Below are 26744 nucleotides of genomic sequence, written 5' to 3' on the forward strand. Positions count from 1 at the left end.
GGCTGAAAATCTAGGCTGTGACATGTTTTTCACTTCTCTGAGTGACATGCGAGGCAGTGCTACCTCTGAAATATAATGTGTTAGGCTTTTGCAGACTGCATGTATTTTATGATGTTAAGTTATAATAGAATCATAGAATATCCTGACTTCAAATGGAGATAAGAAAACCAAAGTTAGTGTTTTAATTTTAGGTTGGCTTTGTTCTTTGAGATCTGCAAATGCTTTTTAAAATACACAAGCTGTGGACTATTCTCAGTTAGTAACAAAATGCAGCTGTATGTGATGCAGTGCCAGTGAAACACAGCAGCCTTATTTTCTCTTGTGTCTTTCATACCAAATACATCTCAGACTGCTTTCCACAATGCCCAGCAACTCCTGGCAGTCCATAGGTGAGAGGAGCCAGGAAAGAACTTGCTCCAAATGACCTGTGTGTCACTAATATAATCTCATTCAGCAGTGGATCCCGTCTAAGAAGGGGAACAAGTGAAAAAATTCTGAAACACAGCAATTCCCTTGTGCTTTAATGACATTTTTAAGAAAGGAAAAGAGGGATGGCTATCATTCTCTGCCAAAGTATTATTTCTCCATTTTTATAAATTAATTGCCTCATCACAGTAAAGTCTTTAATCAGTATTACCTTCTCAAGATTCTGTTGTTGTTTTACTTGTCTTTCAGTTATAACAATGAGAAAGGTTAGTTTTAATGATCACAACCTTTTAGGCAAATGCAGATTTAAGTTCATGTCCCTTTGTCTTTTGTCCACTGGCAGCCAAAATAAAACCATTTAGGAATCAGACAACCTGTCTGTTTGACTTAGACACTGATTGTAGTCAGCAAATGTGGATGGTTTGCTCTGCAGATGCTGTGGTACACAGCCTTGAAACCCTCCCCCCTCCCAGGATATGGACCTTACTACCATCTCTACCACTTCTCTTCCACTCCAAGATGGCACTATCTTTTGCTCTTATTTTTGTAGTTGTAAAAAAAATCCTGCTGCTCATGACCAAAACTTGAAATCTTTATTAAAGATATATTTGTCTCTCCTAGCCTTTGTGCTGTGATCTAGTCTGCTTCTCCTTCTACAGATCTTCTTTAGCTTTGCAGTTCCTAAATGAAAAAGCTTATTTCTTTGCTGATTGCCTCCTTCAAATATTTGTGACAATATCTCTTTCTACTTGTTATTCAACCATTTCATGTAGATGGAAAGGTCTTAATCTTCACTGGGAAATTAATCCCTAGGTACTTAATTTGATTTAAATTCCTCCACCAATGCATATATTAAGAAGTTATGTGGCAGTGAGCAGGCCATTGATTTAAACGTGATCTGAGAGGGGAAACAGCATTTTACATGCATGATGTTAGCAAAAGCTGCTTTTATGTTGAGGCTTTCTGAATTTCCCTCCGTTAATTAATATCTTTCTGCAGTGACACTGTTTGTGTGTGATAGGAGTTTTCTCAGTGTAACTTATTCCAGAACTTGCTCCAGACAGATGGGGCAGTTTTGCTTATCTTTCTCATTATTTTCCCCTCTTTGCCTTTAATTTGAATATTAGTTTGTTCAGATTAAATTTATTTTGTTGTAAACACTGGGTATTTTCCTGTCCTGATCTCCACATTCCTGAAGCCTGCATGGTTTTTTCAGCTTAATCTTGTAATTAACTGCAGGAGGGTAGCATTGATGTAGGTAAGCACAGCTGGCACCTTTCCCAGCCTTCCTTGGTGCAGTCTCTTTGCAGGCAGGGTAACAAGGATGTGTTTATTGACAGAGTATGTCCAGTTTGTTGCTCTATAATGTTAATAAAGGCAAGACTTTCAAGTGATTCTCATATTTGCTATATTGTGCTTCTAAAATGCGCAGTAATTAGCATGCATTTCTGGAGACTGATGGAAGACTTTTAACATTAAAAATACTGAATATTTCTTTAAAAATTGGATGTGTCAAAATTCTTCCCAAAGCTAGCATGCTATTTTTCACATTTTAAAGTCCTACATATGTCAGCATAAAGAAACTGTACTTTCAGTTTGGGTTTTTTAAGTCTGGGTGAAGTGGAAACCACTTTTAAAAACTCTCCAAACCCCAAAAAGGTTATAAAGCAACAGAAGAAATGTGGAAGCTTGTTCCTACTAGTTATGTAGAAAAGCTGCATGTTCAATGCTGCATCTAGGACATTGTTGACAAGCACCAATTTTATGATCTATTTGAAAAACCTGACCTGATTTCACTGTAGAGAAAGGTTAAGTATAAGTTTAAAGATGATGTAACTTGCAAACCACTAATTTTTTGAAGGCCATGTATTGCATCCTGCTAAAAAAGGTGAAAACAAGAAAAATTAAAACCAGGTGGTACTCTTTGCTTTAGCAGAAGCAGTCATAATTCTCTTCCAAATAGCCATCCAGGATATGAAATAACGAAAGATGATTCATCTTAAAAAATGGTGTCTCATGTTCTTATTTCAGGGCTGCTCTTTGGCTCTCCCCATTTTGTCTTGCTGCTTTCTTTCCGATTCTGTGATACCAGCAAACCCACCATGCTGGGCAGTAAACTGAGCTCTAATGGGAACTGAGAGCTGAGAGTAATTGCTCCCTTGCCACTCACGGGGTTCTTTCTTGGTGTAGAGGTAGAGTAACCCAGGAGCAGTGGGTTTGGGCTGGTCTGTGTGACCCAAGATACTGCAGCAGGTGGAGGCAGCACTTGAGCGCTTTGCTCCGGAATAGGCACCATTCCTGAAGACGCTGCCTGAACTCTACCTGAAGATATATTCTGTGATAGCCTCTGGCAATTGTTGCATGGTGAGAGGGCTCTGTTTGAAGGTCAGACACAGCAATAAGTGCTCTGTTGTGGAGCGTGTTTGAAGTGTAGCCAACACATTTGAATTTGAATGTGTTTTCTTACTGAGTGCGTATTCTTATAACAACTATCTGCATGATCTTTCTTTTCAATGAATGGTGTTTCATGCAGTGTGTCTGAATGAAAAACTTCTCTTGTATTTGCTGCACACTGAAATGAACAGACAGGTTCGGCAAAATGTGAGAGCTTTTTCTGGATCTGGTGCTTGCTGAAGTTTTGCAGTGTTTGTGGATTAAATGACGAAAGGAGAGCTAACACAAGACTGTAGCTCTGTTGAATGTACTTTGCTCTGAGGAAATCTGTTTGTTTCAAATGTTGAGCAACAGTATTTTTGTTCAGTTGATTTTTTACTTACATCATCAGGTAAAAGAGATAAGTAGGAGGAAAGAAACAAAATGCCTAGAGAGTGGGGAAGGGCTTACTACAACAGCAACCTTACTTCAATACAGGGAAGGCTAAAGTTCTGGAACCATAACATGTCTCCATGATAAGCATCATGCTGAGATACACCAAATTTGTTTGATTGCATACAGTGACCAAACAGTCTTGTTTTGATTTAATACACATAGAAGCAAAAAGGACAATTTTATTATAACTAATAATATTGGAAAGAAGAGAATCAGAAGAAAGTTTACAGCATTTGAAAAATTTAAAAACAAAACTCCAATAGGAGGTTGTGCATTTGAGGAATACTTGTTTTTCATACCATAGGTTCCTTAGATAAATTTGGAACTAAAGATGCTGAAGCTACAATTGGAGTTATTCTTTTAGGAAACCATTTCTGATAAAATGAAAATTTAGAGAAAAATCCTGTAATATTAACGTAGTATAATAGTTCCTAAAACATATTGGATGTGCTGGGCTACTAGACTATCACAACATGGAACTTGCAATTGTTTCATTAAATATAAGCAATTAAATTGGAAAATACTTTGTCTATCATTTCCCTATTCCTCACCTGTAAGTAATATTCAGTATATCTGGGATGTGTGATTTTCGTACACTTTATCTTAGACTTTTTAAAGGTGGGAAATTTTCATACTCACCTGACCATCCTTTTCACTCATAAGGAAACAAAGAGTTATCATAGTGCTCTACTGCATGTGTAAATTGTATAAATTAAACACTACTGAGTGAAGACAGAAGCTATCTTACGCTTTAATTTCAGTGGGAATATGTAGCCCCATGTCAAACGCATGTTGTTTGGACAAAAAGGTTACAATGGCCTTTTATAGCCCACATGCAAAATAGAAGGTCTTATCCTTCTCACTTCAGTAAGTAAGAAAGTTTCCTTTGCTTAGATATCATGTAGAATATTTAGTCCACTATTTTCTGTGGGAAAATTCCATTAGTAAAAACTTGGTGGAGTGAGAAGTGGCTCAACTTCTAGGAATAAATCTTAAAGATGTTCAGAGGCTCAGAAAATCTCAAAATTATGGTCTTTATTAATAACATAGTGCATGTTCTGGATAAAAATAATCATCATTTGGATACATTTTGACAAAAAAAGAAAAGATGAATGCTGTCCTGAGAGAAATTTGTATTAATTATGCTTCACTGATGTCAGTAGAAGACTTCAGATGCTTTCTATGATGCTGTTGATCAAATACTGGTTAGAATGACTGGAGACATGAATTTTCTCTCCAGACACCACCTTTAAATAGGATATTGATAGTCTTCCGGGGGTAAGATATAAAAAGGTTTGCAACTTGGAGCAAATGGATCCACTACTCACTGTGTGCGCTGTACGGGGAGCAAAATAAAGTTCAGTCTTTAAAATAAAAGAGTATGAACACTGTGTCTCTTTTCAAGAGTATGAACATACCCTGGCAGAAAAGAGTATGAACACTGTCTTTGGCTGTCAGAAAGACTGTGTCCACCCTGGGAGATAAGTCAGAGAGTGCTGGAAATTGTTCCTGGCTTCCAGCCGCAAAAATTACTGTCAGGGGTTAGTAAGCAAAATCCCTTTTCTGAATACATTGAGCCCAAAAAGTCACATCAGCAGCAGTAAGCATCTCACCTCTTCTGCTCCTGTATATTCCCCCTGTCACATTGCAGAGGGAAGATTTCTGATGAGAAAAAAGAGAAGAGTGAGATAAATAAAGCCCTTTCTGTCTCTAGGGGTTACCAATGCACCTTATCTGGCGGATGGTAATAGAAGAGGGAGAAATAAGATTGAAAAACAGTGCTGCATAAATTCCTTTATCTAATGTGGACAGTAACATAGCCCAGCAGTACCACCTGATACCCAGATCTGCATTGAAACTTCCTAATCATCTCCTACATGTACCTCTCCAGAGGGTAAAGTTTTTTCTGATAGCATGAGACACAGCAATAGGGCCCTTCCAGGGAAGTTGACTTGGCTTATAGGCTTCAGGAAAATGGTCTGGAATAAGTGCTATCTTCCTTGTATAAGTATTCTGAGTTTTTGAAAACAACATAATTTATATGCTAATAAGATTTCCATTATTGCAATGATTGCTTTCTTGTCCATTAATTACGTATGCTTTGATCAGTCATCATTAGTGCTGTGCATAAAATAGCTTTACAAATATTTAATAAATGGGTTCACAATATTAGTGTTTTTAAAGATAGTTATTGCTACAAATTAAGAGATTCCTTTTCCAGCTTAGAATATGTAGATAAATATGATCTAATTTGAGAAGCAATTGTTAGCTGTTTTGAGATCATTAATTCCTTTTATGAATGATAGAAAGAGAGTAGAATGTCCTTTTAAGTGCTGTATCCTCATTCTAGATGGAATTCAACATTGTCATATCACTGCAATATACTGAAAAACATCATAAATATTCATTGAATGCCAGTGGCAGAGAAGGAAATACTTTCTTATTCTAATACCATTTTCATTTGAGACAGATGAAATAAAAGGCTTCTCATTAGTTATTTTGGGACATTTAATACTCTACAGGCATGCCATACACTTGGCCAATTAGCATAGGTGATTGATGAGAAGAATTAAAAAATAGAAGTAACTGATTTTTAAGGGCACCTGTGAATACGAGGTTTGCTGCTATTGCATGGAGCAGTGCAGTCTGTCAGAGTATTAAAAAGAAATTTAGTCCCATTCCATTCAGTGTGTGTGTTGACCAAGATAAGGAAAAGGTTATGATACTGGAGATAGCCAGAGAAAATAATGGAATCTGTCATTTGTCTTCCTTCGGGCTCTTTAGATATTATTGCTGTCTCTCCAAGAAGCCAAGCATCTGATGCTGGAATGCTTTAAGTACAGAGGTGTCAGTGTGAGCTTCAACTCAGGGTGCTTATTTGGAACTTGTAGTGTTGGATCTTTTGTAGGAAAATGAAGCGTACTGCATCTTTAAACAACGGTTTCTTTGTTTTCCAGTGAGATCTTTTCCAGCTAGAATGCTTCCTAGGTCTTAAACAGGGCTGAAGAAAGCAGCCAAACTGATAAGATAAGAAAGCTTTTGAGTATGAGGTAACCTTCTCTTTCCCTGGGAATAGAAAAACAGGCAAAGCAAGGGCTGGGCCTCTGTCCTTGCCTTGGAAAATCTAAGCTTAAAATCAGTCCAGCACCCCTGCAGAGCAGATTCAGAACTTCCTTCAGTACAAGCTGAGGTGCTGCCAGCAGAATTTCCAGTGTATTTGCACTGTCATCAGCTTGCTCAGTTGCTAGAGCACTGCTGGGGCTCTAACATCAGTTCAGCCCCAGCTCAGTATGATTCAGGGGTGTGGGGCTGGGGTACTGCTCTCGAGAGGGAAATGATAGCTCAGCTGGTTTTCAAATGAGTCCAGTCCTCTCTGAATATAAATTAGGGGAATTAGTGTAGGTTTGTATACATTATTCTCTAAAGAGTTAGTTATGAGTAGCAGTTATGGGTTAGTAAAGATTATCTCCTCTTTTGAGTGGTATTCTGCCACCATCAGCCTTTTGATAGACACACAAAGATTTGTTTTTTCAAAATTTAAATATCAGTATTTTCAGTATTTAGAAATTTTTTTTACAGTTTCAAAAGAAAACATTTTAAATTTTCCTTTCAAATACAATATTTTTGAAATCTGAAAACTGATTTTAGCCCTTTATCCATGGGGAAATGTATGTGGATTTTTCCCTATTTTCCAGCATTCTTTGTGTCTTTTAAAATTTATTCTTTTTCCTTTTCATTACAGCAAAGTAAGGGTTATACCAATTTCAAATTATTGTAAGTGTTAAATAAATTGACTGTGTCATTCTGCCAAATTATCAGAGGAGAGCATTAATCTCTCTACTTTAGGCATACAGGGGCATTTAAAGAGAGTGTAGGTGTCCAAGCTTCAGAGAACAGCAGCCCAGAATGGTTCCTCTCCAGTCTCACTTCCAGGACACTGAAATTCAATCCCTGCCTCCATTCTGGAACATGAAGTTCCAATATATTTTGTTCATGAGAGAGACATTTCAGACTGGCCAGGTAAAAATCTTCCTCCTATATAAAACCAACTTTTGTGGTGGAAAGATAACTCAGCTGTTTTTTATTCCCCTCCCTGTCGCAGATCTGAGAATACCTAGTCTGCTGAGTGGAGAACTACTTGTTCTCTGCACAAATATCATTTAAAAAAAGAACAGGGGGATCTCCTTCAAATAATACTGTGAGCCTAAAAGTAAGTATATGGCCAATAGTAAGAGGAACCTGAAAGCAAGAGGAAAGTTTAAAATTATAAGAAGATTCAGGTTCAGAAGCAGTCTTCTGATGGAAATAATGGAAGTAAAAAAGCTCCCCATACTCAGTTTTATAATTTCAGGAGCTTAGATGTGAATATAGCACCATGAAATGCATTGGTGGGTAGTAATTCCCTTCCAGTTCCAAATTTACTGACTGTGTTGCTGCCTGCACTCCTCTTGAAGCAGGAACTGAGAGCAGTACCTTAAAAATAAGTGCAATTTTTTTTTTTTTTTGAGGGGGGTGTTTTCTTTTTGTGTTTGTTTGGTTTTGGTGATGGCAGTGGGATTCCTAGGTTTTATGTTTGGTTTTTTGGGGATCGGGTTGGGGTTTTTTCGTTTGTTTGTTCTTTTAGTTTGGTTGTTGCTTTGGATTGAGTTGTTTTTTTTTGTCCAGAAGCAGATAGTGATGTCTGAGCTGAGAAAGGAAATTCACTAGATCAAGCTTGGTAGTCTGGGAATCTGCTTGTACTTACGGACTGACACCAATCTGGGTTTCCTATGTAGATTTACCAGTTCACTTGCCTGGGCACATCTGAATTAGTCGGTACGGCATGTAGATACCATCCTGGGTGTGGAAACACTATCAGGCAGTAGTCGGAAGAGAGAGAGAGAGATGTCTAGTCTGTAGCTATTTCATAGCATTAAATGGACTTTAAACACTACCTTGAGTTAGAAGAAACCCAAAAAGAGGGCTCAGTTTACTAATACCTTGCATTTATACTAATTTCGACAAATTAGCTAATGTGACTTAAGGAGTGTCAAGGGGATATCATCTGTTGTCTTGTTTTCATTGCCATCATCATGTCCATGGGGAATCTTAAAGAGATTTCAAGTAGTATATTTCATTCAAAACTAAACTGTTTATCTATTAAGTGACTAGGTATGTCTCAAATTTTTAGTATGACATTGATTTTTGATTAATTTTAGGGGGAGAATGTGTTTCAAACAACAAAGTGTTTCACAAAAGTTTTTAAAAGCATCCGTCACAGTGGGAAGATATTTAAGTATCAGTAAGCCTGAACTTTAGTATTTTGAAAATGTAGGAAGAGTGATCCCAAAGTAACACCATTACTTATTACATTAAGCATTGCTTTATGAAGCCTGAAGAGAGTTACACCTTTGAGATCTCTGACCTGTGCCAGCTGGAAAGCTGCTATGTTGTGTAGGATCTAGTGGTGTATGGCACTGACCACTCGTAAACCAAACCGAGCCTCTTCAGCCTCTTTAGATCTCAGTGTTTTACAAAGCACCTGCCATCTTTCCTCAGCAAAACTGCTACAAGCATATAAATAGAGAATCTCTGAAGTGTCAAAACTATGCCAGTTATATCTTGCAGACTCTCTGCAGGTTGTTGGCACAGGTTAGAATAGCCTGAATGATTAAAATGGACAATGAAAAGGGCTGAATTTGATATTACTAAGAATATGCTGGTTAGATATCCTTCATGCCACTGCCAAGCCTGTTCAAATCTCTGTGCTCAGCAATGCTAATGCTCTTCTCTGCAGATTTCAGTCAGAATTTGTTGCTGATGAAAGCATCACCTGGAGGGATGCAGTGCTGAAGAAAGGGAAGAAGATGAAACTTCTACTTCATTTCATCAAACATAGCTGTCTTCAGGAGTACTTTCTGATAGCAACATAGACAAAATCTGAAATTTTAAAGAAAAGTAAATCTGAGAGTCCTAGGATTGGAAATAGCTTAGGCTAGGCTTTTTAGCTTTACAGAAATAGACATCTTAAATGTCATAGCAATTCTGGCAATTGTCAAATAATGCCAAAACTACAACCGGGCTAAATTAAAAGGTCGTTAGAAGCTTGCTGTAAATTTAGATGAACAAAAATTGTTGTCTCATTCTGAAATGAAAAATGGACCCATTTCAGTGATGGTTACTAGGAAATGTATTAGAAAGTCAATGTTCTGGACAGTCAGTTCCCATGTGCTTTGAACTGTCTTATCTGATTTACCAAAGAAACGTTTAAAATCCTCTCATCATTAGAAACATTTTATGAATATTGAATTAAACAGTCTGAGTTCCTGTGTAAGAGTTTGTACTGCATAAAAAGAGGGAAAATCAGTGTTAGTGGTCTAGGCCTGGATGGCTGCTCGCTACAAAAAAACACCTTTTAACTGATTCAAACATTCTTCCCTGGTCAGTGTCAGGTCACACTTCTGCCTGCAGGGGCCTTTTCGGATGTAGAGTAGCCATGAAACACTGGGAATGAGTCTTCTATCATTGTCTTTTCTCTACCCAGTAGTGAGAATCATCCGTGACTGACAGGTATACATACCTACAAAGAGATTTGTAAAGATGTCTGGTCTTTGCAACTTTTTTAATTCCCCTTTCCTGTTAAGGCAGTTTTGAATTAAAGTTGCTCCCTTAGAAAGATAATAGTCTGAAGATGCTGTGCTCAGCACTTGCACATGGGTAATGCCAGTGTGTTCTACTTTGGATATGAAGACCTTGCTAATAACAGAGGCTGCCTGCTCATTAGAAAGAAGAGAGTAAACAAAGTAATCTCATGTGTCCAGCCAATGTGACAGAGCCTGAGCAGGAAGTGCACAGAGAAGAGGCAGTGGCTCCTGCAGTCATTTGGGTCATCATCAGAACAAATGAAATACAGCTTGTGCAGTTCTGCTCTCTGCTGAGATTAATGTAGTTTAAAGAAAATGGAAGAAATTACTTCAGAACATCATATAAAATTGCTGTTGAAGAGATGGAACTGCTGCTTAATGTGGTGTCCTTAAAAGGCTTTTTGCCATCTCTTCTGATTCATTCTTACAAAAGCAGTGGGGAAAAAAACCATGGTGGTGGAAGACAATGTGCTGTTACGCTGTTTCTACAGACACACAAAGCTAGAAACTGAAATCATCAGGGACTCAACCTCATAACAACAATTCTGAGCATCACCTCAGCTGTTTGTATTTACTTTTTTATGCACACTGGAAAGGTCTTGAGTTCCTAGTCCCTGTGCTTCAGACTGTTTCCTTTTCTCTTGCCACCTTAAAGGACAGGTTGTTTACACCAATGTTTTCACACACTCCTGGAAGAGACTGAGTCAAGAGAAAAGGAATTACATTGCTCGTGCTTCAGAGGCCAACCATAGATCAGGAAATTGGCTAAATACCAACAGTCAGTGCTGTTATATATTATATATCACCAGACTTGAAAGCATTTGTTGCACACTGTTCCAGTGCCTGTCATTTTGTTTCTGAAGTACTCAGAAAAAAGCTTGCAAAATAGCTCTCAAGTATATATGTTTCATTTCAATTTCTTTGCTGCCACGCTTTTAAACCTAAGACCACTAATGATGTCCAACATAGAGCTTACCTGATCACTGAAAGAGATGACTCACAAAAAAACCGTATCACCGTATCACAACCGTATAAAAATGATATGGCCATAAAGAACAAAATAGCACCTAACTGCTTTGCCTTGTGCTAGCCAGATGAATGTGATGAATGTGTAAAAGCACATTGCTGAGTAACAAAGCATAAAGGTTTCATCTTTCTTCACCTGCAATGGCCAGCAAGTCTGATACTCTTTGATGCATGATTTCCTGGCTAGCATCCTTTTCTCCCTGCTTTTACCTGCTTATGAATTGCTGGTACCTTGTCAGGGACATTATTCCCTTAGTCTTGCTTCTGTGTGTAAACGGAGGGCTCAGATGTTCGTAAATGATGCCTTTGCTTGCTTTGCTGAAAGAAATGCTATGATTGTGCTGTCTCATTTCAGCATAGCTGTGTAAAATTGTTTAGCTGCATCTAAATGCTAATCTAATGGAGAAGCTTAGTCTGGGCTTATGTCATTGTGCTGCCAACAGCACACTTTTATGCAATGACAGCTGATGATAGAGGATGCTGATGAGATGGTGGGAAGAAATTTTAACTAAAGAAATTCTATCTGTTCCCCATCTGATTCTTTCACTTCCCTGAAAAAAAGAAAAAAAAAAGAAAAAAAGAGTTGAAGTTCTGCCTGAAATATGGTAAAGATCAGCTAGCAAAATATTAGTTAGAAATAGAGGCACCCTTCTACACAGCAAGAGCATCTGTGCTTCAGTTATGCCTTTGTCAGGAAATAAATAAAATTGTAACAGGAGCTTAGAGAAGGGAGATAGGCAAAATAAAAAAAATCCTCTCTCCTTGGAAGAAGAGGCTGAATAGACTGGAACTCTTTGTTTAGAAGGGAGTGTAGTGACAGCAAGATGAAACCATGGTGGTAAGGCTTACCGTACTTTGTATTTCCACAAAATCCTAGATTCAGGATGTATGTGAATGATAGGTACATAAAGATATTATATTCAATTTGAGACTGTAGGTGTTGGCCTTCACTTTCCATTTCTTCCAGCCCAGCTGTGGAATATAACTCCTTGCTGTCATGATTTTAGGGGAGGCACAGTAGCTTTTTCTTTTTTTAGGAAACTTGGTTTTGGGAAATGATTTTAGTTCAAGATAGTCTCAAGGAATTATTTTACATACCAGAGATTTTTTTTTTTTTTAATTTTGAGAAACTCTATTACTTATTCTGTACGCATTTAAGGTAGACGATTGCCAAAGCAGAACACAATGGGCTATGCCACGGACTACTTGAATTAGCTGATGCTAACAAAGATCTTGGCAAATGTGAGACAAAAAGCCCATCTTTTTTATTAAAATTGCTGGATATTTTTGCCCAGAACAGTTTTTGCCATGAGGGAGGGGAAAAAAAATTCTCTGCTGTGTTCTTTATTTCCAAATTGCCTTCGATGTGAACCTGTACATCTGCTTATCCCATACTTCATTCATATGAGAGCAGCTTCTGTAACCTATTTAAAAAATTATTACTATTTCCTGATCTCTGAGATATCTCTGAGATATAGTTTTCCATTTACTTGTCTGACTAGCAAGAGTTCACAGAAGCTACACAAGAATATATGAAGTGCCCCATGAGATCGGTAGACTGAGTCACGTCCCAGTCCTCTGTTTCTAAATGAAATAAATACACAAGTAATCCTCACTCAATGCAAATTTCAGAAGGTTATTACCTCCTGTGCAAAGGAATAATGTGAAAAGCATCACTGTCTATTCTGTCCTAATAGATGAGTGCCTCCTAGTTCCAATGTTAAGAGATTTGATGAATGCCAATTCTTCATTTTTCTTTTCTGTCACTGTCATGATTACCAGAATTTTTTTTCCTTGACAATTTTCTTCCAACAATTTAGCTTCCTTCTTCCACACTGGTTTCCTCCAAAACCGATGTTTTTGTGTTTGGGAAACTAACTTGTTTGTAGGTATGTTTTTTAAGCATACATAGCATGTTTGCTATGGTGTAGATGGATACTTAATGTGTGAAAGTAAGCCTGTTCATTTTTTTCCTGCTACTTTATGCCTTCTCTGTCATAGCTAGAACACAAATTTCTGTTTAGATGAGAATGGTGGTATTGCTTCACTTAGAAAATGTTAGCCAAGGCCAGGTTTTTAGCTGTTCTTCACCCTGCTCTTTGAGCTGCTCTGCTTCTCTCCAGACACCAGTGTTCAGTTACCCAAAGCTTTTAGAAAATGTCATAAGAGAGAAAACAGGCAGGGAAAGGACATCCCAATGGATTGTAAACTATTTCAGATTTTAATCTTTAATCTTGAAAATTTTGAAAGAAACACCTTTTCTGAAAGTAATCTCAGGGCTTGAAAAGCAGCAGTCACTGAGCCTGCTTTGATCAAATGTTCTAGAAACATTTTATCAACAGCAGTCTAAAGATATAAAGTCATGGACTGAGGAGCATTGTTGATTTGATGGAGCATTTTAATTTCAGTCACCCTCTGCCTTCTGCTCTCCTCTCATTTGTCCAAAGATGATGGTTACCTCTTTATCCCACAGGGGGTTCCACCTTCACTGCTGTCTCCCTGGTATCCTCTCTTGCACTCTGCTTACATCTCCTGTGCTTAGCTCTTTGTCTGCAGCTGAATGAGTGATGTAACTAGGTTGAAACCAGAAGAGTTGTGCACGAGCTGCCCTCAGCTGGAAGCTTGCTGCTTTGTTTCAGAAGTGAGGTTATCCTTGCAGAGCTAAAAGCCTGGTAGGTAGAATAAATGATATTTCCTTTCTCTATAAACACTGCTGTCTTGGACATGGAACTGTGAAGGGTGGAAGAGGCTCTGAATTCCGGTGTGTAGCTCTTCACTGCCCACATGTTGCAGAGCCAAGAGCCACAGAATGCCAACTTGCTGCTTTGTACGTGTCAGGGAAAGTGTGTCAGTAGCTAAGGAGTCCTGAATGAGTAAATTGAGTGCAACATGTGAGTAGCAGGCTGTGTGGATTGCATGACAACATAGAAAGTCTTCTGAAAGGATCTGGGGCAAACAGAAAGTGTCTTGCTCCCTTCCTTCTACCTCTTTCTGCTAGCACTTCATCCTTCTAGGGCTCCTTTGTGCTGGCTCTGGTTCAACAATTCAGAAAAAAACATATCCCCCACTTGCCTAAACAATAAAAAATAAAGTTTAAAAAAATCCCCACTGAATGCATTTTGCTGGTTTAATAGGCCACTACAGCTCACACAGGGGTCTGATGAATGCTGAGCTACCAGCAGGTAGGTGTAGGGCTGTACAGCTAGGAGCAGTGCGAGAGGCCAATACAGCGCCCTCTGGGTGATAGCGAGCTCTTAGGTTTCCTGTCCTGGGGTGCTTGCCTTCCTTGCCTTCTACTTTTACTGGAGGTAGTCCAATAAGGAAACTACAAGTTCAGAAGTACACCTCGATTTCACCATATGTCACAGAACTTAAAGAGACAGGTTTAGTTTTATATATTATACAAATATATAAATAATATGTAAAATTATATAAAATACTATTTCAGTTGTCATAGTTATCCTACTGATTTTCAGTTATTTCTGCATGCATTTATTTAGATTGTTTGCTTGATATCAAATATCTCACTCAAGTATCCCAAAACTGACCGAGTTAATTTATTTTTGGGAAAATACCAATGGTCATTTATGGAGCAGGTTTGACTGTGTAGGCTCAGATGCTTCATGGAAAGCCACAGGGTTTAAACACTGTTATACGAGGAGATGACTTGTCTATAGGGCAGAGCAGCCCAGATTCCTGGACAGTGACATGGAACTGAAGCAGTGTCCTGAAATGTGTTGGCCCGCTGGAAAACACTCAGGGCACAGGAGTCTTGTGGTATTTAACCATCTTGCATCCATCTATGGTGTTTCTGTCAACATACTCATGGTCTTTCCTCTGATGAAGGGGTATTTGTGTTATCAATTTAGCTTGAATATATAATTATGACCTTTTAAACAAGCAATAAGATAACAAATGTAGGCTGAGTATATGATAAACAGTTGAATAAATAGTTGTTTGGTGCCATGTGGTGGAAGACTGCTCAAGAAGGAAGTAAACATGGTCTAAAACTGACATTTTTTGCAGGGATAGTACTGAAAATCATAAAGTAAATGCTATGCATTTATTTCTCTGTTTACTGAATTTGAGATACTTTGCAGGAGAAAATACACAGTAAATTAAATGGTGGTCAAAGTGTAGACCTAGCCCTGACTGAGAGCAGTTAAGAAACTTCTGAACTCTAATTTGATTGAAGAAGATGAAGAAAACTAAAGATATGAATAAAAAATTGTCCTGACTGTGGACTTCAGTGTATGAAGAATGAAAGAATTGTAAGTTTGGCATGGCCCTATGTCCAGAGCCAAATAACAATACTGTCAAAGATAATGCAAAGAAAATTCTAATAAATTCTAGTGCTTTGTAGCTCAGAAAGAGCTTAATGACATGTTCATAATATAGCAACGATACCTACTTTTTAACCACCAGGGAAAAAAATAGAAGCATAACAAATAGCTCCTTCCAAGTAGGGACAAATGACTGCTGTGAAGACAGGGGAAGTCCCACGTGTCTGAAATAAATCTAATGGTGGCTAATCATTTGTAAGTGTGAACGGATCATGTGGACTTCTTATTCTGACCACAAATAAAGGACTAATGACTTAAGATAAGAGGGGAAGACTCCACACACAAGGAGGGTAGAGACTGTCTTTTTATTAAGGGGATGAAACGATTATTCTGTATAATGAAGTACATAAATCAATATTAGGTTTGTAAAACAGAGCACAAAAAAGATGATGGTACTCAGAAGAAATGGGGAGATGATATCCTTCTATGTAGCAATTTTGAGATGGACGCCGTTGAAATGTTTGGTCTGGTTTTCATCATTTTTAAAGAACATTCAAGCACTGTAGCTTTTTGAGAAAAACAAGCAAAAAAAGGCCAAAGAATTACAAGGGAAGCAGGTCAGAGATGTATCAAAAAGCAAACAAACAAAAACAAACAAACACAAATAAACAAAAATCTAAGAAACCTACAACATAAGCTTCTATATTTCTGTTGTCCGCACCGCTTATCTTGCAATGTGAGATTAGTATTGTTTATACTTAAGGGTAGTTGTACATTCAGGAAAACTGAATAAATTACACCTGTGTAAGGCTGCATGATGAATTATGCAGCTGCAATGAATCCCAAATGCAGGGATGTATTTGGGCCAAAAAAGCTGAAATGCCGTGTGCCGCAGTGGCTGTACACACCAGCAGCAAAATCCAGGGGTGCCAGACTGTGCCAGACTGAGCTCATCCAGCTCCTCTTCCACCCTCTGTTTGCATCACTGTCTGTTGGAATCCAAGCCACAAACTTTCTGTTTCCTTCCCATCAACTTTTCAAGGGTCATTGCTATTGTGAAGATGCCTGTCCACAAAGCTGGACAGATCAGCTGGGCAGATTGGTATTTACTCTGGCATTCACTTTCACAGCTATTAAAGAAAGAAAAAAAATTTAGATGGTAGATTGAAGAAAATAAAATAGGCACCAAGACACCAGTGTGGTTTCTGTTGGTCTCCATCTGGGTGACCTGTGTGTAATGGAAGAGGAAAGCTTTGCTTATTAACTATTTGATATATAGTAGAAGGTGGGGTTTATTCTAAGTGGAAGTTATTTAATTGTGCAGTTGATTTAAATGCTTGTTCAGGATTTTACATCTCTTGAAATAAAACACTGACTTGATCAAGAAATATTTTTTAATTTGATGATCATGTTCTGAAGAAGTTAATATTAACATTAGTTCCATTATTTTCTTTAATTCTATACAATCACTGATCCTTTTGCTAATAAGTATCAAAATATGCCTATGTAATGTCACCAAAACACAATGGAAGGCATAAGAGGATTTTGTGTGTTGCTATATTCACATGGATTTCATAAGTCCTGGGTTTTACGGTGTGTCCCACCATGAACTGCAGTTTGTACTGACCCATGTGCTGCAGTGTGTGGTGAGGTAAAAAGAAAGGATGAAATAGTGCTAAGATTGGCTTTTGTAACGTTGCATCTTAATTTGAATAATATCTGTTATTCAAATGTCCACTACTTTAAATAAAGAAAAAACACTTTTAGTAATTTATGAATCTCAAGTGTAAAGAATACAACTCTCTAGCTAAATCTTATGGTATGTTATCTCAATAGCAAAGAAATGGCTTGACATGAGCCCTGGAATATCAACAGATTATAGCTCATTTCTCATGCCATAAATCAACACATAAATCCTAAGGGCAGGTTTCTGAAACACTGATTGGCTTATTTCTTACTAGCATTGCTATAGTTTTTAAAATTAAATTCAACATTTTATTATCTATTTATATCACTTCTTTTACTTCAAATGTAATTCTCTTATTTTTCATAAAATAGCCAGGAGACTGGGGCTTTTGGCTCTTCAAGCTTAGCACAGTGTGGCTTATACTTGTTTAAGGCTTCTTCTATTTATTAAAGGGAAATGGTGTTTTGTGGCTTGCAGAAAACTGCGGGGTGAGTGTGCTGTTCTACAAAACCGTTGTACTGTTCCTGCAGGGACCTGATTTCAGTATTTCAGAGGCCTTCAGTGCATCCCTTCAGTGACCATAAAGGGTCATCCTAAAAGTGGCAGGCTTGCACAGAGAAATGTATTGTAGCCTCACAGGTTTACCATTTGGTTTCTTTACTCTGATGTCTGCAAAACAACGATTTATGGAGATGCTGTTAATAAGCCAAACCAGGGATGAAGTAGAGCAGCAATCTCTCTTGACAGCATTCAGCTCTCCACTGCAGGTTCAAAATATTAAAAATACTTATCATAAATGAGTGAAACCTTCTTCTTTCATGCTCAATTATGAAATAGCTGAAGTAAGGAGGAAATTTAACAAGACCTTTTCTTAATTTAATCCAGAAAGATGGGAAGAAAGATGGGAGTAATTTCCTAGGGATATGTGAGGAGGTTTCAGCATTACATGGCCATTATATTGACAAGTAACAGTGTGTAGCACCACAAATGGTAGTACTGATTTAAAGACATTACAATTAAAATGAATACTAGAACACACATATTGGTATGGTATAGAACCAAGCCACAGGAGCTACTGGTATCCATAATCTAGTAGGATAAGTATATAAGATAAGATAAATAGCTTATAGAGCTATTTGGACAACTGTATGATGGATGAATGAAATGAAAAACTTTTTTCTTGTGTGATCTTCGAAAATTTTTACGTATCCTTGATAAAAACAAACAGTGAAAATCAATTGTTTGCATATCTCTGATCATCTGAAATTCAATATGCTACTGGCTTTATTGTATTTCCATTTCCTTCCATGAAAAGTGGATGGTAACACTGGTCACCTTTCTAAGGCCATTTGAAATCTGTGGAAGAAGGCTATAAGGTGGTGTTCTTGAGTTATTTTGAATCTGGTTGAATCTACTATCTTCAGAGTTTAAACACTGCTTTGGTAATTTTAATAGGTAATGGAAAATTAAAATGTAATGAAAAACTATATTATGAGAGATTTAATTTTTAAAGTGTTTATTTGTTTTATTTAGGGTGAAGTTGTTTTCAGAAATGGAGAGAGGATGGGAACCATCAAATTTACTCAATTCCAAGGTAGGTTGTAAGCAATTTTCATTATATTACGTATGCAGCTTCAAACTTTTGTGTCCGTTACATTTGTTTCAGGATGTTCTAAGTATGTACAATTATTTTGAAAAGGAACTACTTGGAAGATGCAGAAAGGAACTTACTAAGTTTTTGTTACCTGTTTAAAATACTGTGTTCTGAACCTTGAGTGCTGTGAAGTATTTCTGAGAATTTTTCTTGACAACAATCCACATATTTATAGAAACTACAGATTTATAGCAACCAACAGCTGTTTAAAAAACCCTACTGGTCAGCTAAACATCCACTTCTTAATACAGTTGTTCCTTAAAACTGGGTGTGAAAAGGAATTCAGAGAGGATTTTTGTTGTTCAGCTCTTTCAAGTTAGTTTTAGCGCTCTCTGAAAACTCACTTTTGACATTCTGCAACTGCTTGCTAAAACTTGCTTCAGGAGTCAGTCCCTCAGTGTGCAGAGGACACAAACTGCTGACCCCATCCCTTGGAGGCAACACGCTCCACAGCGCAACTCACCAAGCCTGCTGCATCCTCTCAGCCTGAGCTGCTCCTGCAGGGAATGGTCTCAGCAGCAGAGACCACAAACGATGCCATAGAGATTTGTCAGGGGCCATTTGCAGCCCAGGATGAGGCACTTGCTGGGACAGGTTTTTGCAGAAATGGTGATTCATGTTGTTTCTGCAGTTTATAGAATGCAATTCATGCAGTTTTTTTCCTAGGCTGAGGCTGAGATAAAACAGGAGATGATTGCATTTGGATGGTCTCGTGAGGGTAGTAGTAAGCTGGCAAATTCTTTTCATACGATGCATGAGAGAGAGCTTGCTCTCCCTTTGTTTTCAGATCACTTTAAACATAATCCTGCTGACCAAGTTACAAAGGCTCATTCTTTGAACAGAAATTGTCTGCTGTATGGACATTATTATTAATGAAAAGCAATGCACTTGAGGGGATCTGTTGTTACTCATTCTAAATTACTGAAGCAATCTTCAGAATTGCTGTTGCCTTCACAACTGTAAGTGATGCTATTAATTCATGTTCCCGGAAGCATTTTGACCCACTAAAACTTTGCAGACATCATCTCACGGTAATGTAATTTAGGAATTCTTGCTCAACACTAATGATAAATATTGATTGCTTCCTCTTCTTCCTTCCCCCCACCTTCTTTTTTCACAATAGCAGTGTTTACAGCCACATGAAAGAATCATGAGAAAAATTTTTACAAGAGGTGTTTATTCCTCAGAAGTCTGGTAGAGCTCTAATGCATTTTGCCTAAGGCAGCTACAAATACCCTCCCAGAGTGAGGAGGAAGTTTGGCATGTTCCATCTGCACATTAAGGATGTGATTGGGGACCATGGGGGGGTGCAATATAGATCTTCTGAACTAATCCAGAGGAGCAGTAGAAGTCCAGTATAGCTGATTTTATACTGATTTTTATTTCCAACCATTCAGAGTGAGGTTCTTTATAACATTTTCAGTTTCATATCAGATACTACTTAACACGAATGGTTTTACCATCAGCTGAAATATTGTTTGATCAGTAAAAACACAGGAGACAGCCACTCCTTTTAAAATTCCTTGAAATTGCAAAATTACTATTTCAGAAGTGATTCAGGCACATACTGAGTATTTTGATCATCAAACAAAGGTTTCCAATTAACCTACAGAAAAAAAAATAACTCAGGCATCCTATGGAGAAATGCCAGAGGAGGGCTGGATTTCTCCTCATGCAAGCAATAGCCTATCAACGCATCTTAAGGCTTGTCTCAAGTTTTGTTAATTTCTCAGTCATTTTGGAAATAAGGAGAATGTGCAAAAATGTATGAGAAATTGAAATAAGGAAAGTATAACAACATAGATAAAAGTTTGGGGTTTTTTTAACTACAAATTATATTCTAAATATTATCAAGGATTTTTCTGTTCTTTTATTGGTATTGTTTTTGTTCAAAGCTTTTATATTCAATACTTGTGGTATAATCGTAGACATTATTAATCTGTTCAAAAGAATCCTTTATTGGTTTGGAAGCTTTCTGAAACATTCTCATTAACTTTTAATAATTGTTAGACTATTGGGAAAGTTCCTAATAATGTAAAGAAGTTAATTAAGTCCAGTGCTTAAAATGGTAAATGGACTTTTCCTTTGTAGTTATAGCTGTTAGGAGCTATCGACCATGAGACATACAACTCATTGGTTAAAGTGGGGTTTTTTTAGAATATAATACAAATCATGATGATTTCAAGGAAAAAAGACCACATCAAAGATGTCTTGTAAATGCTTTTGTAAGATTAGTTGTAATTATGAATATAGCTTCTATTAAATGTATTAGTAGCTTATTATCCAAACATAGTATTTTGGAATACCTCAAGAGTAATTTTTTCATCTACACAGCTTTATAGTTTCTTTAATAGTTTAAATGAAGATTGTCACAGTCGTTCACAGTTGAAATAATTCACTGCAGAAAAATAAAGCAGATAAATAGGTAATCATTTATCCGAATATGGACAAAATCTCTGTTCCTCATTTGCTTGGGTAGAAAAATCATCTGGGCAGTCTCAGGAGCTAAATTTTCTGTTCTTTGCTGGAAACTTTTGTTTTAATGAAACTATCTGCAAACATTTTGGCTATGGAAAAACAGACAGCCACATCTGCCAGAGACAAGGAAAAACCAGCCTGTGAGGGTTCAGAGAGCAACTGCAGTACGCCTGACACGCTGTGATGAAATTCTAAATAGCTGGTTTAATTTTGGATCGAGATACAGTTTTTCCCAAACTCATGCTAGTCATGCCTCTTTTTCAGCTTCTGTGCAGTCTGTTACTTTTGCAAGTGGTCAAACAGATGGTGCCAGAGATAGCTGTGACCAAACTACTTGCTGCTTTATAGATCACAAATACCTCCCAGGAATGATTTAGTATGCAACAGAGAATACAGAGCACATGCAATAGCATTTTCATTCCCTACCTTACTGGTAAATAAAGAGCAGACTGTTAGCCTGGCTGAGATATCCAGTTGATGTTTGAAGTTGGCATCCTTCTGAATGAATGGCTGTTTTTCCACAAGTGCAATTAAGGAACTCTTCTCATAGTCAGAATGTAGTTGAAATAGATGGTCAAAATCCTTTATCTAGTGAGAGCTGAAAAAGAGTCCTGACAACTTTTGTGGGCATAGCAGGGAGCAAGGAGGGCAGTAACAAAGCTGAGATTGTAGATTGTCATGATACGGGAGGCTTCAAGGACAGGCTCTATACCTGTCCTTCAAAATGTTTCACTTTGGCAGATCCTTTCTGATTAATCTGACTGGAGCCTAGAAGGCACCTTGCTTTCAGTCAGATGGCTATTTCTGCCAGGTGTCAGAGAAAACCTAAGAGGCATCTGTGTTGGAATAGATTGAAAAGGAAAATCAAAGAATTGTAAACAAATACAATTGAAATGTGTGTAAGTCATGCTTTGTGTAGATAGGAAAAAAGTCCGCATATTGGAAAAAACTTTAAGAAAGTGGGTGGTCACCTGCCATATCTTTCTGGGAAGAATTTAAGGGTTTCAACTCATTTAGCCACGTAATGTGATATGACATTTGTTAGTGTTGAAAGCTGATCTGTACACCAAGCAAGAGGGAGAGCATGACTTATCAAGTGTAACACCTTTGGTCTTCTTAGAAAAAGCCTTACTGAATTTCTGCAGGAAAAGCCCCAGATATTGTTCTCTGAGTTTAATCAAAAGAAGTAGACAAAAAAATGTCTACTCTACAGTCAAGAGGAAGGTACACAAGAACCCAGGATTGCTTTCCTGGATCTTCAGTTCATCTACTTTATTCTGACTATTTTGCTGTCCTCAACTTTTTCAGTGAAGGAGGCATAAGAAATTCTGCAGAATCATCCACAGATACAATAGCTTGTTCTCCAGGGACATCGATCCAACCCCGGAAAAGTTTCCTTCTATTACTCTAATACAGTCCATCATACTGTTAACTACTGTTGGTTCTTGTTTCCATAAAGGCTCATATAAATAATGTGACTAATTGCTTTTGAATATTTCTTTTAATATTAAACATCTATCCAGCATATGTCCCAAAGAACCAGTCTCTGGATGTTTTTTCTGTGATAATGTTGAAGGAATATAATCCAATTAATAGGAAATATTTAGTAAGAACTCCAAAAACTCAGAGATAGGTAGGTAGATAGATAGATGGACGCTGTGATGTCACCCTAGACTGGTGGTTAGGTTGTTCATAGGGAGAAAACATAAAATTTAATTGCTCTTCCAGCATTGGTTCTGTGTTCTGTTGTTTTCTTTTTTCCTTTAAATTCAATTTATTTGAATATAAATCTTTGGATCCCTCAGCCAAGTGAGTATCAAACTGCTAATAGGTGTCAGGGCCACTCACCCTTTTTCTTCTGGTCTACCAGTCTGGATTTCTTTTTCTATGTCGTACAAGGATTTAGCAGGACAAATAGTGAAAATCATTATCCATATACAAGTATAAATGCAAACAGGTGAAAACTACAGTTCTCCTCAGGCTGAGGAGAAAAAAGTGAATTGAAGCGGGGATCTCCCAAGTATATGATGAGTCTTTGTTATGGGTATCTGTATCAGAACAGGTGCATGGTTTACATTCTGAAATCCAAAAGGCAAGTGTTTTCATGACTTTTTGAGCTGGAGGGTGTCTTTGGACCATAAGGTTTAATTATTGCATGTGAATTTATTGTCTATCAATTTGTCATGTCTTTCATGAATCCATTTATACTTTTGGCTTTCAACACATCCACTGGCAATGAGTTCCACAAAATAATTATGGATGTAATGATGAAAGCCCTTCCATCTGTTTGTTTTAAATCAACTGTCTTAAAATTTCACGGGGCATACCCCGCTTCTTGTAATGTGATAAGCAAGGAATAACTGTGTCTTACTTTTTACATACTGTTCATGTTTTACAGATCTCTCTTATCAATGAGTCTTTTTAGAAATGCAAGTCTTTTTTATCCATTTAGCTTTTTCATCAAAAGCTGCTCTATAATTCTAATAAGCCTCTACCTTTCCTGATATTCTTATTCCCTTTTTGTGAGAGCTTAATGACAGCTACACACAACACTGAAACATCCACCTCCATACCTCACATTTCTGAATGACCTTTCTGCATTATTTTAACTGCTTTCACAATATTCTGTCTTGACACATTCATCCTCTTTTTGCCTCTTTGGCCACCAGTGTGAAAGGGCAGAGCACAGCACTGATGTTTTCAAAGAACCAACCACAATAAGTCCAAGGCCTCATCCTTGATGCTCTTAATTACTTAGTATCAACAGCTGCATTTGTATACTGATATTCATTTTCTCTTGTGTGTTATGTTCACTAGCACTGAGCATCACCTATAATATATAATATCAGTATCCCATGTACCTTTATAAAGTCCTCCGTCAGATGAAACTATGCAGGAGTTTATATTTAATATATGTTTACAGCTGTTTTCCCCTTTTATTGTCAGGTTTTTTTGACACATTCCTGTTCAATTTCTGTTCTGTTCCATACCTACCAGCAGTAATGTTTCCCCCTGTGCCAGTTATTTCTCTTGTAATCTGTTGTCATTACTTATTAGAAGTTGGGGTTTGTGTTATTTGGTTTGTTTTTATAAATAAACATGAAAAAAAAGTACTGAAATTCAGGTGCCCAAGTTGTGTACCTGTGCTGTCAAACTGGAGAAAGGACAGATAAGAGTTGTAGAAATTGTTAGGGATCTTAGGGTACTATTTACAAAGAAAGATTAATGGGATTAAGTGTGGGGAGTTAGTAGAGTCACCTCATTTTGAGCAATCAGTACTGTGTGGATATAAATTGCAAGGCCAGGGAGGACTCGCTGGAAGGGGACACTGATATGCAGCTGCTGGTCGTCATGGCAGCTTGTTTTGGTTTGGTTTGGTTTGGTTTGGTTTGTTTTACCTGAGCTAGCTTTAAACAGGCCAACTGCGGGGCTGTGAGCAGTGTAGCAACAATAACATGGAGCAGACTGGAAGCTGGAAATCTGCTCAGGAGTGAAATCAGTGCTTTGGTAGGTAACCTTTCCATTGGGAGCACAGCTATGGGAGGCCACGGCTTTGCAGCTATCAGCATTCAAGCCAACTAATTTCAGGCTAGCTGGGTACTTCTGTGCCACCCAAAGTTGCAGTGAGCATGACAGGGTTGCTGGGAAGAGTTGCATTCTTTATTTTGCCCCAGGCACATTTGAGGAGCAGGGGAGACCTGCTTCTCAGTGTGTGTGTGTGACTGTGCTTTACACAGCAGTTCATCCCTTGAGAGGTGGTTTGAACAGTGCAAATAATTATTACTGGGACAAGCAGACGCACTATAGAAGAAGCTGTCATTTTCATAGGATTCCACTTCAGTACATTCAGCATACTCCAAGGCACAAAGTGTTTCACGGGATCTGATAAGTCTCTGTCACTGTGTTGTGCAAAAATGTCTTAGGAAGTGTCTTAATTACCGAGAAAAAAGACTAACTTTCAAATGTGACAGCAAACAAAAAAAGTTGAAAAGCAATGGAAAACAATTTTACTAGAATTCATTTCTACCAAAGACTGAAGTATTCAGCTCCAAAAAGTCAACAGAAATTAGTACCCAACTAAAGAAATAGTGTCTAAGAAGGACCTGAAAGAATTGTTAGATTTTTCCTTCAGAGCTCCTTGACTTTCACTGGAATTTAAACTGAACTTTTTTTTTTTCCAATTGGCATTCAGAATCCTACTTCTACAACAGTTAACTTGTTCAGATGTTCCACTTCAGGTGATGTACAGTGCTGTCCCTCCTTGTCACCACCCAGTCCTCCCTGTCTTTTGAAGAGAGACAGAGGTTTTCTTGAGGGCTATGGGGCCACCTTGACCTGCTGCTCTCTGCAGATGTGTGCTGGCTAATCTCTCCTCTTGGCATCTCAGAAAGACACTTTTTCTGGAAGAATTTGTAATACACTACATGAGGATAAAAAGAGCCATAAGACTTACAAGAAACCCGTGAAATTCTGATATATATTATGGGAAAATATTTAATTTGGCATAATTAATAAAGAATTCAGTCTATTGCAATGACATCATCCCTAACTTTTGGTTCAAATATTTCCCCAAGATATACAGAACCGTGAAAGAGAATAACTTTAATTCTTGATGAATGGAAAAGAAGAAAATGAAGTTTATCTAGGCCACTGAAAGGACATAGATTTATTATTTGACATTACTATTTGAGCAGACAAAACAGAATATTGTTGAGTAGTACACCAAGCCAGCATTCAAAGGTTTGTATAGTTGTAAGCTAGAGATACAAAGATAATCTTACAAAGCCTAAAAGATCTCTGAATCTGTGGAATCTTATAACAAAGTATATTTGACAAAAATTTCCTTTATAGAACTACTTCAGGGATGGTAGGCAATATCATCACAGTGTTATGAGAAAACATCTCTGACAGGTGGATCTATTATAGATAGGGAGATGGAAAGGGAATAATTCTTTTGAAACAGTGAATATGGATTTATTCACTGTGTAGGTAACCAAAGGCAGTTGTGAATTTTATGCTGCAGAATTCATATAGGCATTTGTACTAAAACTTTGAGAGCACAGAAGCAGTTTAAGTCGAGCTATTAGCTCCTTATTAATGGAACAGAAAAGTTAAGTTGCTTTTCAAATTTACTAGTCCCCTTTTTTCCATCCTGATCATAGTTTTGGTTTTTTCTGCCATTACAAATGCTTATTTAATTTCAAATTGTAGAACATAATGCTGTCATTGTGCTGGCACCTATTTCTCTAAGCTGTCATTTTATTTTTTGTAAAAACAATCTATTTCAATATATAATCCCTGGACCCTGGTTCAGAAATTAAAGAATTCTGATTCTTTAAATGAGCACATGTAATTAATAGATTTGGAAGAAATCTTTTGAATTTTGTCTAAATGTCTGACCTTTGGTAGTACTCCACAATGGATCTGTGATAAACATCTCTCTGTTTATTTTCATTGAATTTTACTGATTTGCTCCAACAGAAATTTCTCACTCTCCTTTTGAAAAGAAATGAAGTGGCGATGCCAGTTCAGGAAATAGCAGCTTTCCATTTCTCTATTCCAAGAGTCAGTAACCACATATTTTGACTTAGAATAAGCACATTTTTCAGACTTTCTTTTACAGGGTCTGGGAGTCTAAAAAACCCACAACAGCCACACCCCAGACATTTTGGACTTAGGCAAAACGTTTTTTAAAGCTTACTATGGATGTTAATGTACCCCTACCCCTGGAATGAAAG

At 37.5% G+C, this 26744-nt stretch overlaps 1 protein-coding gene across 1 annotated transcript in view; it reads left to right on the forward strand.

Annotated features, from left to right (window-relative positions):
• GABBR2 (gamma-aminobutyric acid type B receptor subunit 2) overlaps positions 1 to 26744 on the forward strand; it is a gene marked incomplete at both ends in the record, with an annotated part of 465867 nt that overhangs the window by 250926 nt on the left and 188197 nt on the right. The window contains one exon of the mRNA XM_082281997.1: positions 18408 to 18468. Coding sequence (XP_082138123.1) covers positions 18408 to 18468 — 61 coding nt within the window. The remainder of the gene's footprint in view (positions 1 to 18407; positions 18469 to 26744) is intronic.

Source organism: Coloeus monedula (genome assembly GCF_965178545.1).
Source record: "Coloeus monedula genome assembly, chromosome: 1".
In the NCBI taxonomy this organism is placed as follows: Eukaryota; Metazoa; Chordata; class Aves; order Passeriformes; family Corvidae; genus Coloeus; species Coloeus monedula.